Here is a 16338-nt window from a genome sequence, read left to right as displayed (position 1 = left end):
TCTTGTTGGGGTATCTGTTTTGTCAGGTGTCAGAAGTTTGGTAAGGGCAAGAGAGGAACAGGAGGAACCTGGTCTGGTTGGCGGATGTAGTGCCACAAACGGGGTGGCTTAAAGGACAGAAATGTATTAGCGTCTCACGGCTCTAGAGCCTCGAAGTCTGAGATCAAAGTGTTGGGCAGTGTTCGCCCTTCTGAAGGCAGTGCGGAAGACTCTCTTCCCTGCCGGCAGTCTCTGGCATTTGCCGGGGTGATGCTGCCTTCATGGTCAGCGTGTCGTTCCTCCCCTCGCTCCCAGTGTTCATGCCCTCACATCATTTTCTTCATGCACGTCTCTGTGTCCCAGTTTCCCCCTCTTTTTTATAAGGACACCAGCCATATGGGATTAGGGTTTTACCCTAATGACCTCATCTTAATTGATCATCTGCAAAGACCCCATTTCCAAATACAGTCACATACATGGGGTTGAGGGGGTGGTGATGAAAGTGAAAGTTACTCAGTTGTGTCTGACTCTTTGCGACCCCATGGACTATTCTCCAGGTCAGAATACTGAAGTGGGTAGCCTTTCTCTTCTCCAGGGCATCTTCCTAGTCCAGGGATCGAACCCAGGTTTCCCCACACTGCAGGCAGATTCTTTACCAGCTGAGCCACAAAAGAAGCCCAAGAGTACTGGAGTGGGTGAAAGTGAAAGTGAAGTCGCTCAGTGGTGTCCGACTCTGCGACCCCATGGACAGTAGCCTGCACCAGGCTCCTCTGTCCATGGGATTTTCTAGGCAAGAGTACTGGAGTGGGTTGCCATTAGCCTATCCCTTTTCCAGCAGATCTTCCTGACCCAGGAATTGAACCGGGGTCTCCTGCATTGCATGCGGATTCTTTACCAACTGCGCTAAAATTGGAGGATGTTGTTCAATGCATAACAATCAGCCTTAATGTAACACAGAACAGGGGTGGTTTCCATTTTAGCAGTCTTTGTACGAAGAAGGGAAGTGGAAGGCTTTGGAGATTGTTGGCCCCATGCTGAACTTTCTGTGATTGGTTTTTGTCAGCTGAGAAGGGCTCAGTCCCTTTTCGTCCAGACAGGCTTCACTGGTGTGACATCTGTGGGGCCCTACTCTTGGTTTAATGTCCTTCTGAAAATACTGAATAAATTTTGAACAAGGAGTCCTGCATTATCATTTTTCACCCGGTCTCACAAATTATGTAGCTGGCCCTGTTTTTCATACATCAGGATGGAAAAAATGACTGATTATGATCAGGTAGTCTTGCAACTAGCGAGAAGCTGACCAGGGAGGCCAGGGCAGATAAGACAAGCAGAGGCCTTGGAGGAGGCAGCCAGGCAGAAGATAACAGCTTCATTGGGTAATTAATGATGCCACGTAACATGGTTTCCTGTAGCCTACAGTGACAAGAAGCAGGTCCCCTTAAAACAGCACATCCATTTTCACTCAGTAGTAAGAAAATAAAGGGATGTGTTTTTCCCTAGGGAAAAGGCAAGCGGATTTCTTGATTCCCTGCTGAGTTATCTCTCCGAGACAACAACTTGTAAAGGACTTCTGTGATTCTGCCTGTAGCACAGAATTGCTCCTCATATGCATGGAGGATTGGGTCTAGGACATCCTCCACCCCATAGAAAAATCCTTCGCTGCTCAAGTCTCTTCTATAAAATGGTGTAGTATTTGCATATAACCAATGCAACATCCTCCCATATATATATTTTTAAAAACCTTTTGGCCAGGAGGCACATAGTTCCTGACCAGGGATCAAGCCTACAAAATTTGGAGTCTTAACCACTGTACCACCAGGGAAGTCCCATTCTCTCAATATACTTTGAATCATATCTAGATTACTTATGACACCAAATACAATGTAAATGCTATGTAAATAACTGTAAATACAGTTTAAATGCTATGTAAATAGTTGCCAGAGTGGCAGCAAATTAAGTTTTGCTTTTTGGAACTTTTTTCTTCAGAATATTTTCCATCCGTGGTTGGTTGAATTGGTGGATGTGGAACCCGTGGATACAGAGGGGCAACCGTATTTATAAAAACATTAAATTCAGGTCAACATGCTGGGAATAGAAAGATAAACATGAAGTGGCCCTAATCTCAGTGACCTTACAAATAAAATGAGCATGATAAGACAGTGCAAAAACAGAATAAAAGTCAACCCAAAAGTCTCATACATTGCTGAAGGACTTATGTTACACTGAGGGATTACACAGAGGAAGAAGGAGAGGGGGAGACAGAAACCTGGATAGAAGAGGAGGAATTTGACCTGAATTTTGAAGGATGAGTGGGATTTGAGTAAAAATAATGATGACAGGGATGTCCCTCGCGGTCCAGTAGTTAAGAATCTGCCTTGCAATGTATGGGACGTGGGTTAGATCACAGCTAGGAGAACTAAGATCCCACACACTGTGGAGCAGCTAAGCCTTAGGAGCCTGCTAGGGCCCTGTGCCACAGCTGTTGAGTCTGCATGGCACAGCTAGAGAATTCATGCTCAGGGAAAGATTCTGCATGGCGCAGTTAAGACCTGACACAGCGAAATCATAAATAAAGATTTTAAAAATATAATGTCAGCAATTACTGATTAAGCCCAGTAGGGGATTTATACACAATTTGTATGGGCAAGTAAAAGTCAGTGGTTCAACTGATGGATGAAGAGCCAAAGTGCCTATTTCAAACCCAACTTACGTCGCTTATGAGCTATGTGACCTTAGGCAAGTTATTCAGCCTCCCTGTACCTAACTGTCCCCATCTGTAAAATAGAATCATAGTGTCTCTTTCACAGAGTTGTTGTGATATTTAAATGATATAACATTGATAAAGATCTTGGAAAAGAGCCAGACACTTAGCAAGTGCTCAGTTAATATTAGCTAATAATATTCAGGGAACTGCAACAAGTCCAGTCTACAGGTTCCTAAGCCTGATTGTGAAACTGAATCATCCGAAAAACTTTTTTTTTTTTAAGTGAAGACTCTTACAATACCAAGTATTGAAAAAATACGGAGCAATCAGAACTCTCATATGTGACTGGTAGGAGCATAAAATTATACAGTCCTTGTGAAAATCAGTGGCAGCCACCAGGGAATTTCCCTAGAGTTTATTTTAAAATAATAATGATGATGATGTCAGCAAGAGGTAAGACTGGAAGGAATTCTTGGGACCAGCTCAGGGAAGACTGTATGCTCATCCTTGAGAGCTGGTTTTATTCTGTGGGCAGTAAGGGTTTTGAGGAGCAGAAGGCACATGACCAAATCACGTATGGATCTGCATCACGAGGAAGGCTGGGTTTGAGAAGAGACTTGGGGTCTGGAGGCCTGAGTGTTTCATTCAAGAGAAAACATAGATCAGCGCTAGGATAGAGTTAAAAAGGAAATGTGAAAAAAGATGGGGGAAAAAAGACATGGCAGAAATAAGGCAGGAGGGAAAGAGGCTTGGGAACAAAGATGGGTTCATGAATAGAGCTAACGGCTAACACAAGGGAGTGCTTACCAGGTGCCGGACACACGGCTTCCAGAACTTTGCATTTGATCCTCACAGCGACATTATGAAGTAGGATGCTTTTGTTATTGCTATCTCACAGCTAGGGAAACTGAGGCACGGGGAGTTTAAATAACTTGGTTGCGTGTATGCCTGCTAAGTTGCTTCAGTTGTGTCCGTCTCTTTGTGACGCTATGGACTGACTCTAGCCTGCCAGGCTCCTCTGTCCATGAGGTTCTCCAGACAAATACTGGAGTGACTTGCTATGCCCTCCTCCAGGGCAATCTTCCCAACCTAGGGATGGAACCCAAGTCTCATCTCTCCTGCATTGGCAGGCGGGTTCTTTACCACTAGTGCCACCTGGGAAGCCTGGCTAACTGCATGAAAGTGAAAGTTGCCCAGTCAAGTCCGACTCTTTGGGATCCCATGGACTCTACAGTCCATGGAATTCTCTAGACCAGAAAAAAACCCAGGTCTCCCGCGTGGCAGGCAGATTCTTTACCAGCTGAGCCACAAGGGAAGCCCAAGAATGCTGGAGTGGGCAGCCTATCCCGTCTCCAGTGGATCTTCCCGACCCAGGAATGAACTGGGGTCTCCTGCATTGTGGGTGAATTCTTTACCAACTGAGGTGTCAGGGAAGCTAATCTGAGATTTCACAAGGTTTAAAAATGTACCTGGGGTTAATTTACTTGATAAGCTAAACAGAGAATTTTCATATGACCCAGCAATTCCATTCCTAGGGACATATCCAAAGTAGTTGAAATCAGGAATTTAAACAAAAACTTGTCCATGAATATTCACAGTAGCTCCAGGTTCACGACTCTCCTGGCTGCTTTGGTTTGGCTTCTGGGCAAACAGCACTCAGGTAGGCCCTGCCCTCCAGGCCTGCATCCCGGGCAGGATCATGGCTGAACTCTGGGGTCCAGGCAATGTCAGAAGCCCACGGTTCCTCATCACAGCCACCAGTCCAGCCCTCTTCTAAATATTCTGATTGTAGTTCAGCATTTTGCTTTAAAAAGAAAAGGAAAAAAACAGGGTTTATTCATCTTAAGTTTTATAGTGCCTTTTCATAAATAAAAAAATCTTTCCTATACTCCAAGTAGAAATTCGACTGTGTGTTAGTTTCTTTCTTTTTTCTCTAGCAAAACCTCCAGCTTCCCCAAGCTGGTTTCAGACTAGATCTAGCACTTAAGCAAAGATGTATAAGATCACAGAGATAGCAGTGTTCTTGTTATAATGGTGGGACTTACTACTCTCCTCCATGAATTTTCTTGCTCGGCCCTCCCACTGAACTCTGGGCTTCTCCTTTCCCAGCCCATAACAAACATCTCTGTTCATTCCTCTAACTGCTTATCTCTCTCCTGGTCTGGTCAGCTTTTCCTGCCCCAGGCCTAAGTCAATCAATCAGGTCAGCAAGATTTTACCCGTGGGTCTGGTTCTTTATAAACAAGCTCTGGCTCTCTCCCCATGCACCTTGCCCCAGTTCCCAAAACCTCCTCACATTAACCAACCCTACCTTTCTCTAAGACAAGACTTTTGAACATTTCCCATTGAAGGCAGCCCTTCTCCTGTCTCCCCCTCCCCAGAGCTTCTTCAAAGCTGGTGTGCATCTTAGCAGCTTCTCTCTTCTCATGAGAAGGCTTACCTGACTGCAATTACAGTCTTTTGACGTCTAGAAGTCTCTTCCAAGGTTACAAAGTTCCTTTACATCCTTTGCTCATCTCTCTCTCTCTCTCTCTCTTTTTTTTTTTTGGCTGCATGGCATGTGAGATCTTAGTTCCCTGACCAGGGATCAAACCCAGGTCTCCTGCATTGGGAGGGTGGAGTCGTAACCACTGGACCGACAGGGAAGTCCCATCCTTTGCCCAGCGTAATGGTTCTAGCTTCCCGATCACACTCCCTTTCATTCATTTCCACTTATCTCTGCTCTACTGTGTTCCCACTGCCCATTGTACATGATCCATCCATCCATTCATTCACTTGCCAAGCATTTATTGAGTGCCCTCTCTGTGCTAAGCTCTGTGTTGGGTGCTGGGAAGCAAAGATGAGTCAGATGTGGTCACCATCAGGGCTGAAGAGCACTCACTCAGCCATCTCAGTGGTTAAGATATTCAAATACCCCCGTGCCAGCCAGTAAACATGCCGTGAATACCCTCCAGCTGCTCTGGTCCTCAAGGTCTTCCTGCCACCCAGTGACTAAAAGGTTCATGTCAATTGCCACCTTCACAGAGCTCACAGTCAAACGACAGACACCCTAGATTTTGCTCCAACACCGCCCGCAGAATGCACGTTGAAATGCACACATACCGACCACAAACTCCCCTGTAGTCTTCCCCATCTGTCTCTCCCACTCCCCCTGAGCATCCTTTTTGTCCTCCTGCTACCAGCCCCTCAAGTGTTCTCAAATCTTGTGGCTCACTTCCAGTCTCTCCATCCACTTCAGAGCTCACGTACTTTGGTCATTTTCCTTGGATTTTTCGCACCTTGGCCTTCCATCCTTCTTGCTTGGCCCATCCCATCAGTGGAGAACATGTCCCTGATTATTCATTCTGCACATTTGCTTTATGACCTGGTGCTTAGGAGCCTTGGCAGAGACTGGCACAAGGGCAGGTGTCCTGGGAATTTTGCACCCTTGAGATGGCAGACATTAGCTATGCTCTCCTTGTTGTTCAACTCTTTGCATGTCGTGTCCAACTCTTTGCGACCCATGGACTGCAGCACACCAGGCTTCTCTCCTTCACCATTTCCCAGAGTTTGCTCAAATGCCTTCTGTGCTGCTTGGCAAAATTCCCCCCACATTTTGTTGATTCTCCATTACTACCTTTTCATCAATTGCCCTCTTGCTTGCATGTTAAATCCTTCCCCTCTGACCTATATTTCTCTTTCTCATTCCCACCCATGACAGAGACATTTATTGCCCAATGAATACTCCTATGGTCCTCCCAGTTTTCCAGCACTCTTGCAGCAAGGTGGTGCCATGTGAATTATTTGGCTCGTGGACTTTGAGTGGAAGCAACAGGTCACTTCTGAGCAGAAGCATTTGAAAGCCAGTGCACGGCCCTCCTGCTCTCTTTTCCCCTTCCTCAGTGAGTTGGAAGCTACTGGCTGAAGTGGTTGCCTCCCAAGATGGGAATAATCACTGGGACCTGAGGTGGACAAGAGGGTTTACCCAGCATAGGAATATTTGCAAGAGAGAAATGGATCTTTACCATATAAGCTGCTAACATTTTGAGGGTAATTTATGACTGCAGCAGAATCTAGCATTATCCTGACTGACACACCCCCTAAGACAACAACAATCTCTGCTTCTCCTCCAAGGTCCAGCTTATTTTTCCTCCCCATATTGTTGTTTCCCTCCCCATTGCTGGGTCACTCAAGCACAGGTCTATATGGATATCTGCTGTTTTCCTTCCCCCTCCACCGACTGTTCCTCTGTCTGGGGTCCCTGACCCACCACCTTACTGAATTATTCTAAGGCTCCCAGTGATGCCCAGAACCACAATTCAGCAGTGACTTTACATCTGCCAACTGGGTAACAAGAGAGCCAGCAATTCTGTGCTTCTTGGACCCTGGCACCTTCCGAGGCCCTTGGTTACCTGGGTTTTCCTCCTGCCCCACCAATGGTCTTTTCTGAAAAACTTTTATTGGAGTTTAGTTGATTTACAATGTTATGTTAGCTTCAGGTGTGCAGCAAAGTGGATCAGTCATATTGTATATGTATCCATGTATCCACTCTTTTTTTAAAAGATATTTTCCCCCAAATAGGCCATGACAGAGTATTGGGTAGAGTTCCCTGTGCTATACAGTAGGCTCTTATTTGTTATCTAATATATATATATATATGTATATATGGGTGTGTATATGTTAATCCCATTCTCCCAATTTACCCTGCCCCTCTTTATCCTCCAGTAACGATGAATTTGTCTTCTACGTTTGTGACTCTACTTCTGTTTTGGAAGTTCATTTGTACCTTTTTTAAAAAAAGATTCCATTTATAAGTGATATCATATGCATATAACATTTGTCTTTCTGTGTCTGACTTACTTCGCTCAGTGTGACAGTCGCTAGGTTGCTGCAAATGGCATTATTCTGTTCCTTTTTCATGACTAATACTCCCCCACTAATGATCTTTCCTAGGCTGCTTTGTCAGTTGCCTCTTCTTCCTGCCCCTAAATGGAGCCCTTCCGAGGTCCACCCTCTAGCCCTCTCCATTCCCTGCACTCCTTCTTGGTGATCTCACTCAAGCTATGTCTTTGAGTTCCTGTTCACGAGTGTGACTCCCGAATCTACTTGTGATCTCCGCTTTCAGAGTGTCAGGCTGAAACAGTGGACACCATGAGCTCTTCCTGAGCTCCAGGACCACATTTCTGACCCTTGGGGTGTCTCCATACTTTAAGTATCCGAAACCAAACCCACCTACTTGCTCATTTCCTCCAGCAGGAAGCCTGATTCCTCAGCCTCCATGTGACATAGTTTGTTCTTACAGCTGCCCAGGCTCAACTTCTGGGGCCCTGTTCCATCTACACATACATCCAGGCCATTCCCAGTTCGGGAAGATGCCATTTCTTCCTCCTCTTTCCCCTGCCCTTTGTCACTCTCAAGAGTGTTGAGGCTTGCTGGCTTGCCTTGGCAGTTCTGCATATCCTCCTCTCTGGGCACCCTGCCTTTTCTCCTCCAGCCTCCTCCATCTCCTGTCTGGCCAAACTTCCTCAGGCTCAGGCTGCCCCTTCACCCTCAGTGGCTCCCTAGTGCCTTTGAATCAGTTCTGAGCTCCTCAGCTCCCCATGGGGGCCTTGCACTTGAAGACCCTTTCAATATTATTTTCTCCCAGTTCACAACTCTCTTAAACCAGGAAGAATGGTTTATTTCTTGTTCTCCAAACATACCTAGTTTGGAGAATTACAAAAGAGAGTTACATAGGAGAGTCACAAAAGAAAATGCTCTAAAGAGGGAAAAGAGGACGCAAAGACTAAAGTGGAGGGTGGAGGGAATTATTACTTTTTATTATTTATTTGGCTGTACTGGGTCTTAGTCGCAGCACGTGGGACCGTCGATCTTTGCTGTGGCACGTAGGATCTTTAGTTGCAGCGTGTGAGATCTGTTTTTCTTAGTTGCAGCACGGGAGATCTAGTTGCCTAACCAGGGGTTGAACGGGGAGCACCTGCCTTGGGAGCATGGAGTCTTAATAGTCCCTGGGAAGTTCCCTCCACTCTCCTTAGTCTTTACTCTCTGTTGTCCCTCTTTTGCATCCTTAGAGCATTTTCTTTTGTAACTCTCCTATAAGCTGGAGCAGAAAACATTTGTATTTTCTTAGTGTCTTTTAACCATATGACACTGCTGTTTTGCCTCCCAGCCAGGTGGTTTTTCTTAACACTAGACCATGTGGTATTTTTAGAACCTGTGTTTGTTACGGCTCCCTTTCAGGCAGGGGCACTCCTGTCATGCTTGAGCTTTCGGTCATAAGTTTGACCCTCATTTCAAGTGGGCAGTTACCAACAAAGCCAGTGGCCGGACTTTCCTGGGCCCCGTTTCTGTGAACACTTCTGAAGTGGGTGGTAATTTTTTTTTTTCTGCTCTCCTGAGCTATACATGGCTACAAGCAAAACCTGGCTGCTTTGCATGTACTTGGGGACCTCTCAACCAGCTGGTGGTTCAGGAACATTCCAGCTAGTCTCATCCATGTGAAACCTACCTTGCCCTCCAAGCCACATGAGAGGTCAGGCAGGTGTGTAAAAGGGAATTCAGTCCAGACGGGGCTTTCCATGTTCTTGTGAGACCCACAGCTCTCTGCCTGAGAGGGGAGCTCAGAGAGTCTGTCTTACATCAGAGCCACAAGTCTGGGCAGGAACTGAAAGAGGACATGATCTGGAGGCTGAAATGCCAGGGGGGAAGTCAGGAGCTATCTGAGCAGTGGATCCTGGGGGAGATAAGTGAGGAGTCCCTTCTGCGGTGGCAGGGTAGCTGCTGGCAGTGTTGGGCTCCAGCTCTGAGGACCACCTCTCTGCGGTTTCCCGGGCACGGTGCCAGGCTGGACTACTCACTGACGTGGAGCATCTTATCATCCAGATGCAGACACACACACAGCGGACCAAAGTCTCTTCATCTCTCAGTGCTTCACATGCCCAGCGATGACGCGGTGGGGTGGTTAGGGCGTGGCGGGGGGGGGGGTGTCTTCACAGCCCCTGAACACACAGTAGAGCCAGAAGTGGTGGGCCACAGTGGGGGTGGGGGTACTGAAGAATGTGTTCTCCACCCCACCTGGTCCCCCTCACTTCCATAACACTAATCAACCACACGTGGGGACTTCCCTGATGATACGGTGGCTAAGAATCCGCCTGCCAGTGCCGGAGACACAGGTTCCATCCCTGATCCGGGAAGACTCACCATGCCTTGGAGCAACTAAGCCCATGCGCCACAACCATGGAGCCCTTGCTCTAGAGCCCTCGAGCCACAGCAAGAGGAGCCTCCACCAAGAGAAGCTGAGCACTGCGGCGAAGAGTAGCCCCCGCTCACCACAAGCAGAGGAAGCCCGTGCAGCAGCGAAGACCCCGCACAGCCAAAAGAAGCACACACATCATTAAAAAACAACACACGGGCCAAGCCAGTCGGGCCAGGCCAGCTGGCTGGTGACACCTGCTTCAGTCCCAGTCTCTCATTTCAGACTGTGGCTCAGAGAGGGTAAGGGGCCATATGTGAGGTCACAGCCAGTTCTTGGGGGAGACAGAAGCTCAGATCCAGGTTCCTTGGTGGCCACGCTCTGGCTCTTTCTACTCAATCTCTCCGCCCCTTGGTTTGAGGCAGGAGTGAAATTCCTGGGAGACTTTTTAAAAGATAAAGAGGACAGGTTCTCTGTGCATCTTCAAGCACATGTAAGAGAAGCAAAGGGAAAAGTGAGTGACCCCTGTAAACGTCCACGTGGAAATCTGGCACCATGACCTACGGGACCAGTGGGAGCTCAGAAAAGTTTAGTCCAGGGTCGAAAAAACAATACAGTTAGCTTTTCCAAAACACTCAGCAGAGTTGAGAAACAGCCTGTTCCAAAACAAATACATTCTGTTGACTGAGTAAATGTATTTTTTATTCATTTCATTGTTTTTGACCTCACTGTTAACTCAAGACGTTTTTTTAAAACAAAGCTATTATCATTGTTCAAAATTTAGATTCCAACATGGTGAAGTGTTTTATTTAAATTCCCAAAGTCAAAGCATTGTCTGTTCTTGGATCAGAGTTTCCTTGAGGTCAGAAGAGGGAGCAACCATTTGCCAGGAAGTGGTTTTCCATGTGGCTCTAGAAAGGCTTTGCCTAACCTGGAGTGGGAGTTGGTCCCGGTCCACTGAGTGGCTCAAAGGCAGCCCCCTCTCCCTCCTTCAAGTGCTCGGCCAGGAGCTCTGTCTTTCTCAGCAAAGAATAAGGATTGTTTTGTGACACTTTCGTTTCACTGTATTTGTTCCAAGTTTTAATGTCAAATAGATTTCTTACTGTGGGTTGCCATCTAAAAAGTTTGAAAGTCTCAGTTTACCAAAGAACCAACCAAAACAGTTTAGACACATTATTGAAAGTGAAGGAAGTGAGAGGCAGTTAAATAAATTTGCATTATTATGGAGGCTCAAGGGGCCCTGTATTCCTCCCGTAAAGGCTGCAGGTGCATGTGGGGTGCCTACTCACCTGACGTTGGAAGGGGGTGGGGCATGTTTAGGGGGTGCTCCCAGGAAAGGTCTGTAGAAACTGCCAAGACACACATCCAGAAGTCTGACTCAAATTTGTACACAAATCAAAGACTGAAATCTTAATTTGTTATAATCAAGAGTAAAAGAAAACTTGAAAGGGATATGGGCCCGCCAGATAAAACGGACAACTCTATCTGCTACTTCTTTAGCCCATAAAAACAAAACCCAGAGCACACGTCCAATGCAAGTGGGGTCCAGCCGATCATCAGATACTACACGTGACAGGGTATGCTTTCTGTGCCCGTGGACAGGTGGGCATCCCCTGCGCTCAGGCTTTGGGCAGGTGCACCCAAGCCCGAAGTTACTGGCAGTAAAAGGTGAGCACGTTCTCCTGGTTTCCTCGGATCAGGATGACTGGAGGTCTGAGGTCCTGGGACAGCGTCTCCAGCCAGGCCATGTACAGCGAGCTCGGGCACTTCCCCTTCCTCCCTATGGGCAGGGTGCTGTGGGGCAGGAAGAAGCAGCAGATGGGAAATTAAGCAAGGGCCTTCCCCATGTGGCCCAGCTCTTGGTCCGCTTCCTGAACAGCATCTCTCTTTGTTGGCCCTTTCAGCACTCCTTCTTCCTAGCCACCCTAAGAATGACCTGTGGCTCTTCTTGAAAGCGTGACTTGAAATGTAAGTTCACCCACAAAGCATTTCTAAGCAAAGCCATGGCTTGTGAGGCCCCCGTGATCCTGGCCCCACCAGCCTCCACAACCTCCCCTCCCCCTGCCCTCAGGCTCCCTCACACCCCTACAGTCACAGAGGCTTCCTTTCCACTCCTGAAATAAAAGGCCAGCTTGTTCCTGCCCCGGGGCCTTGGCCCATGACATTCTTTTTTTAGTTTTTTTTTATTTTTACTTTATTTTACTTTACAATACTGTATTGGTTTTGCCATACATTGACATGAATCCACCATGGGTCCATGACATTCTTTCCACCCAGATGGCACAGCCAGCCCCTAGCTCTTCACCTTGCCTCCCTCGGGTCTTGGCCCAAGTGCACCTCCTTCTCGGATTACCCTCTTCAATTCCATCTCCCCCTCTTTATTATGTCACCCTGTTTCATTATCTTTGTAACACTTCACACTCTCAAATCCTCTTCTCGTTTATTTGTTTGTCGTCTGTCTCCCCCCACTAGAACGTTTGTTCAGGCGTGGGCAGGTGGGGTTTGTCTGATTCGCCTGTATGGAGAACACAGTCAGACTCACGGTGAGGCTCACGCATCCCACTCCTGCAGCCACTTGGATCACGCCAGCCTCGCCTCTCCAGCCACACCCCTGCCTGAAGCCAGAGCAAGTGATATGCTCATGCGTTTCAGCTGAGTGGCCTAGTCCTGGCTCCTGCCACACATGTAAGGCCTTGGGAGCAGGACTCTGCCGTCTCCCTGAACTGTCCTGTCCGAATTGCTATGCTGAGCAAATAACCACATACCCTGGGAAGGCTCTTCAGCCACATTTTCATGGCTATTTCAGGAAGCGACGTTTCCACCACCTTGAGATTCCGAAGACGCCTGGTGATGACTGCCACTGCCCTGCTTGCGGCTCTTGCGGGAAGGCGGCATCACACCGACCCCGCTGGTGTTGCACAAAGCTGGGGCACCAGCATGTTACATGGGCCTAATCCTTGTTTGTTTTCCCAAAGTACACCCACAGGTACTGTTTCATCTGAACCTCAAAACTACCCCGGGGAAAAAGCTGAGGGAACTGGCCAGACAGGAGGAAGCTGTGCAATGCTGGGCTTCAGAGGCTGGCTCTGGGTCAGAGAAGCTGCTAGAGTCGTGGCTTGCCCCTTCCTCAGCCATGTGGCTGTGACAAAAGGCTCATTGACCCTAAGCCTCAGTTTTTGTTTCCCCAAAGTGAACACACATGATTCCGTCACAGGCTTGTGAGTTCCAAAGAAGCCCCAGCTCGTGAAGGATACTGCACAAAAACACTGGCGTGGAGTGAGCCCTTCGTAGCGTCAGCAGTATTGTCACCACTTATAACTATTGACCAGCTCGAGATGACCCAGCTGGTGAGTGGCAGAGCTGGGACATGACCCTGGGTCTTGGGATCTTTCCATCCCCGTGATCCCAGCTCACTGCAACCCCTCCTCTGCTGAGGATCGACGGCCCCAAACAGCTGTCCCTTTTTTAAAAATTCCCTTCTCAAAGCTTCGTGTGGGACAAACAGGATCCTCCCTTATAAAGCAAGGTCCCCAGGATTGCAGAACCCCATGGGAACAAGGACATTCCATTAAGCCAGTGTCACCTTGGTTAATAGAATGAGTGTGTGTTTTCCTGGTGCCTTTCCCAGGAAAAGGGAAGTGGGACTATTGAAACCAAACTTTCCTGATTTGACAGTTACACTAAAGGCTGGAAATGCCCACTGGTAACTACTCATTGGAAAAGACCCTGATGCTGGGAAAGATTGAAGGTGGGAGGAGAAGGGGACGACAGGGAATGAGATAGCTGAATGGCATCACCGACTCGACGGACATGAGTTTGAGTAGACTCCAGGAGTTGGTGATGGACAGGGAGGCCTGGCGTGCTGCAGTCTATGGGGTCACAAAGAGTCAGACACGACTGAGCGACTGAACTGAATTACTGGTATTACACATCCTTTCCAGGGACTGCAATTAGAAATGTCAAAGGCTTGGGGGCTTAGTCACTGCACTATCCAGGGCAGGGGAACCCCATCATTCCTGCTGTGGCTTTTCCAGCCCCAACAAGAAGTTCCCTCTCAGAGCAGAGCCTGTCCATCTGTCTGCCTGTGCAAAGGACAGACTCCCTTGGCACTCTCTCCCAGTGCCAGCGAACAACACACTCTGTTTCTGCCCAAGGATGTGTGTGGTGTAAGCGACTAATCTTTTGAAATCAAGCTGCTCTAGAACAAAGGAGCTTTTTGCTCAGAACTGCATCGCTTAGCCACAAGGAAAGGTAGCCTTGGATCTAACCTAGATGCAGAAAGATAACCAAGCTTCAGAACCAGCGTCTCGGGCTTCAAAGCCCAGTCACCACCTGGCAGATTCTGAATTTCTCTGAGACTCAGCTTCCTCGTCTCCTTAGGGTGTGTGCTGCGGTGGGGATGGGGGTAAAACAGTCACTTCATAGAATTCTGAAAATTAATAAGGCCCAGTGGATTTAGGAGTTTGGGATTAGCAGATGCAGACCATTATGTATAGGGTGGACAAACAACAAGGCCTTACTGTGTAGCACAGGGAACTATACACAATATCCTCAAATAAACCATAATGGAAAAGAATATGAAAAAGAATGCATATATATATGCATAACTGAATCACTTTGCTATACAGCAGAAATTCACATAGCATTATAAATCAACTATAATAAAATAAATTTTTTAAAAAACTAGGACTTCCCTTGTGGTCCAGTGGTTAAGACTCCATGCTCCCAATGCAAGGGGCACAGATTGACTCCCTGGTGGTAAACCAAGATTTCACATGCTACTCAGTACAGCCAAAAAATAAATGAAAAAAGTTTTTTTTTATTAATAAAGCCCAATGCCTTGAGTGTCACAGAGGCTCAATCAATAAACTACAATTTGATTACTATTATTCTGACTATTACTGTTTGTCTTTGGTGACTTCCAGGTGCCACTAGTGGTAAAGAACTTGCCTCCCAAAACAGGAGACACAGGAAACCTGGGTCTGATCCCTGGGTCGGGAAGATCCCCTGGAGGAGGAAATGGCAACCCACTCCAGTATTCCTGCCTAGAAAATTCCATGGACAGAGGAGCCAGTGGGCTACAGTTCATAGGGTTGCAAAGAGTCGGACACAACTGAAGCAACATGCATTTAGCACACACGCGTTTAGCTTTGAGGAGGGAGTCTTTACAAGAAAGAAGAGGGGCCTAGACCCAAAAGTTACGCCAGAAATATGTGCTCAGTGTGGTAAAGGTTGTTGGGCTAGTTACAAGGCTGGTTTACTAGTGTACAGCTTAAGTGGAGCTCAAAGAAGGACTGTAAATCAGATAAACCGTTGATAAGTAGCAGCAAACAAGCCAGTTCTGCCTCAAAGCTGCTCTAGAAAACAGCCCATGTGTGCTCTCTGATGTGCTAGAAAATGTGATTTCTGTCATTTCCGGGAGGCTTGGGAGGATTTTCTCATTCTTGGGATTTCTGGGAAATGTGGGCTCCTGGGCTCAACCCCAGACCCTGATCTAGAAAGAATTGAGGAATTTGCTGTTTTCCACACCTCCCCGTGCCCTCAATGGTTCTGAGGCAGGGGACCCTCAGGGTGAGCTTTCAAAGGCATGTCTCCGGGTTGGAGGCAGCAGAGCAGCTGCTCCCTGTGGTGATGGCTTGACATCCAGGGCCCTTTCAGGCAACAACTGTGGCAGACGCCATGGGGTGGACCCTGTGCACAGGCCTCTCCTCTAAGGTGACTGACTCCTGTTTATTTGTATCAGCTAATCCCAGAAAGGCTGGTGGGTGGGGATGGGTTTCCCCTGTGAGATCCAGAAGGTGGGGGAATGGGAGGGGAGAGGTGACAGCAGGTGGTCCCTCCCCAGATGAAATTCCTCCTGTTCTAGCTTGAGAGACTGACTCATTTTAGTGGCAAACTTAGGGTCATAGCATGTTAGAGTGAAAGAGAATCTTGGAAATAATTAATTTAACTCTTCTCTATAATCGAGGGACTTCCTTGATGGTCCAGGGGTTAAGAATCCACTCTGAAGTGCAGAGGACATGAGTTTTATCCCTGGTCAGGGAACTAAGATCCCACATGTCTCTGGGCAACTAAGCCCAAGGGCCACAACTACAAGTCTGGGGGTCTTAACTAGAAGAGAAACTACAGAGCCCACGCGCTCTAGAGCCCACGCACCACAACCAGAGAGAAGCCCGCACACCACGATGAAGAACCTGGGTGCTGCAAGTGAGACTTGACACAGCCCCAAAAATAAACATTCAAAAAAATGTATAACAGGGAAGCTGAGGCTCAGAGAAGGAGAGTTACTTGCCCAAGGCCACACAGTGGGCTAATGGCAGAGACAAAATGCAAATCTGCTTCTCTGAACAGAGGTGGCACTCAGGAAGAGGTGCACACCCGCGCCCCAGATGGCACATCCCAAGTACCACACCCAGGGAAAGTCGGGGAGCCATCCCAGCATGAAGCCCCTGTCACCATCTTACCCGCTGACCTGGCCCACAAC

The 16338-nt window shown here is 47.7% G+C and overlaps 1 protein-coding gene across 1 annotated transcript in view; it reads right to left on the bottom strand.

Annotated features, from left to right (window-relative positions):
* Positions 1 to 11506: 11506 nt before the first annotated feature.
* Positions 11507 to 16338, bottom strand: part of SLC12A3 (solute carrier family 12 member 3) — a 38692-nt gene continuing 33860 nt past the window's right edge. Inside the window, exon 26 of the mRNA XM_052655467.1 lies at positions 11507 to 11648. Within this exon, the coding sequence (XP_052511427.1) occupies positions 11507 to 11648 (142 nt within the window). The remainder of the gene's footprint in view (positions 11649 to 16338) is intronic.

This window comes from Budorcas taxicolor, chromosome 18 (assembly GCF_023091745.1).
Source record: "Budorcas taxicolor isolate Tak-1 chromosome 18, Takin1.1, whole genome shotgun sequence".
Classification (NCBI taxonomy): domain Eukaryota; kingdom Metazoa; phylum Chordata; class Mammalia; order Artiodactyla; family Bovidae; genus Budorcas; species Budorcas taxicolor.
Note: the sequence above shows the minus strand (reverse complement) of the source record. Positions and strands in the feature narration are given on the sequence as shown.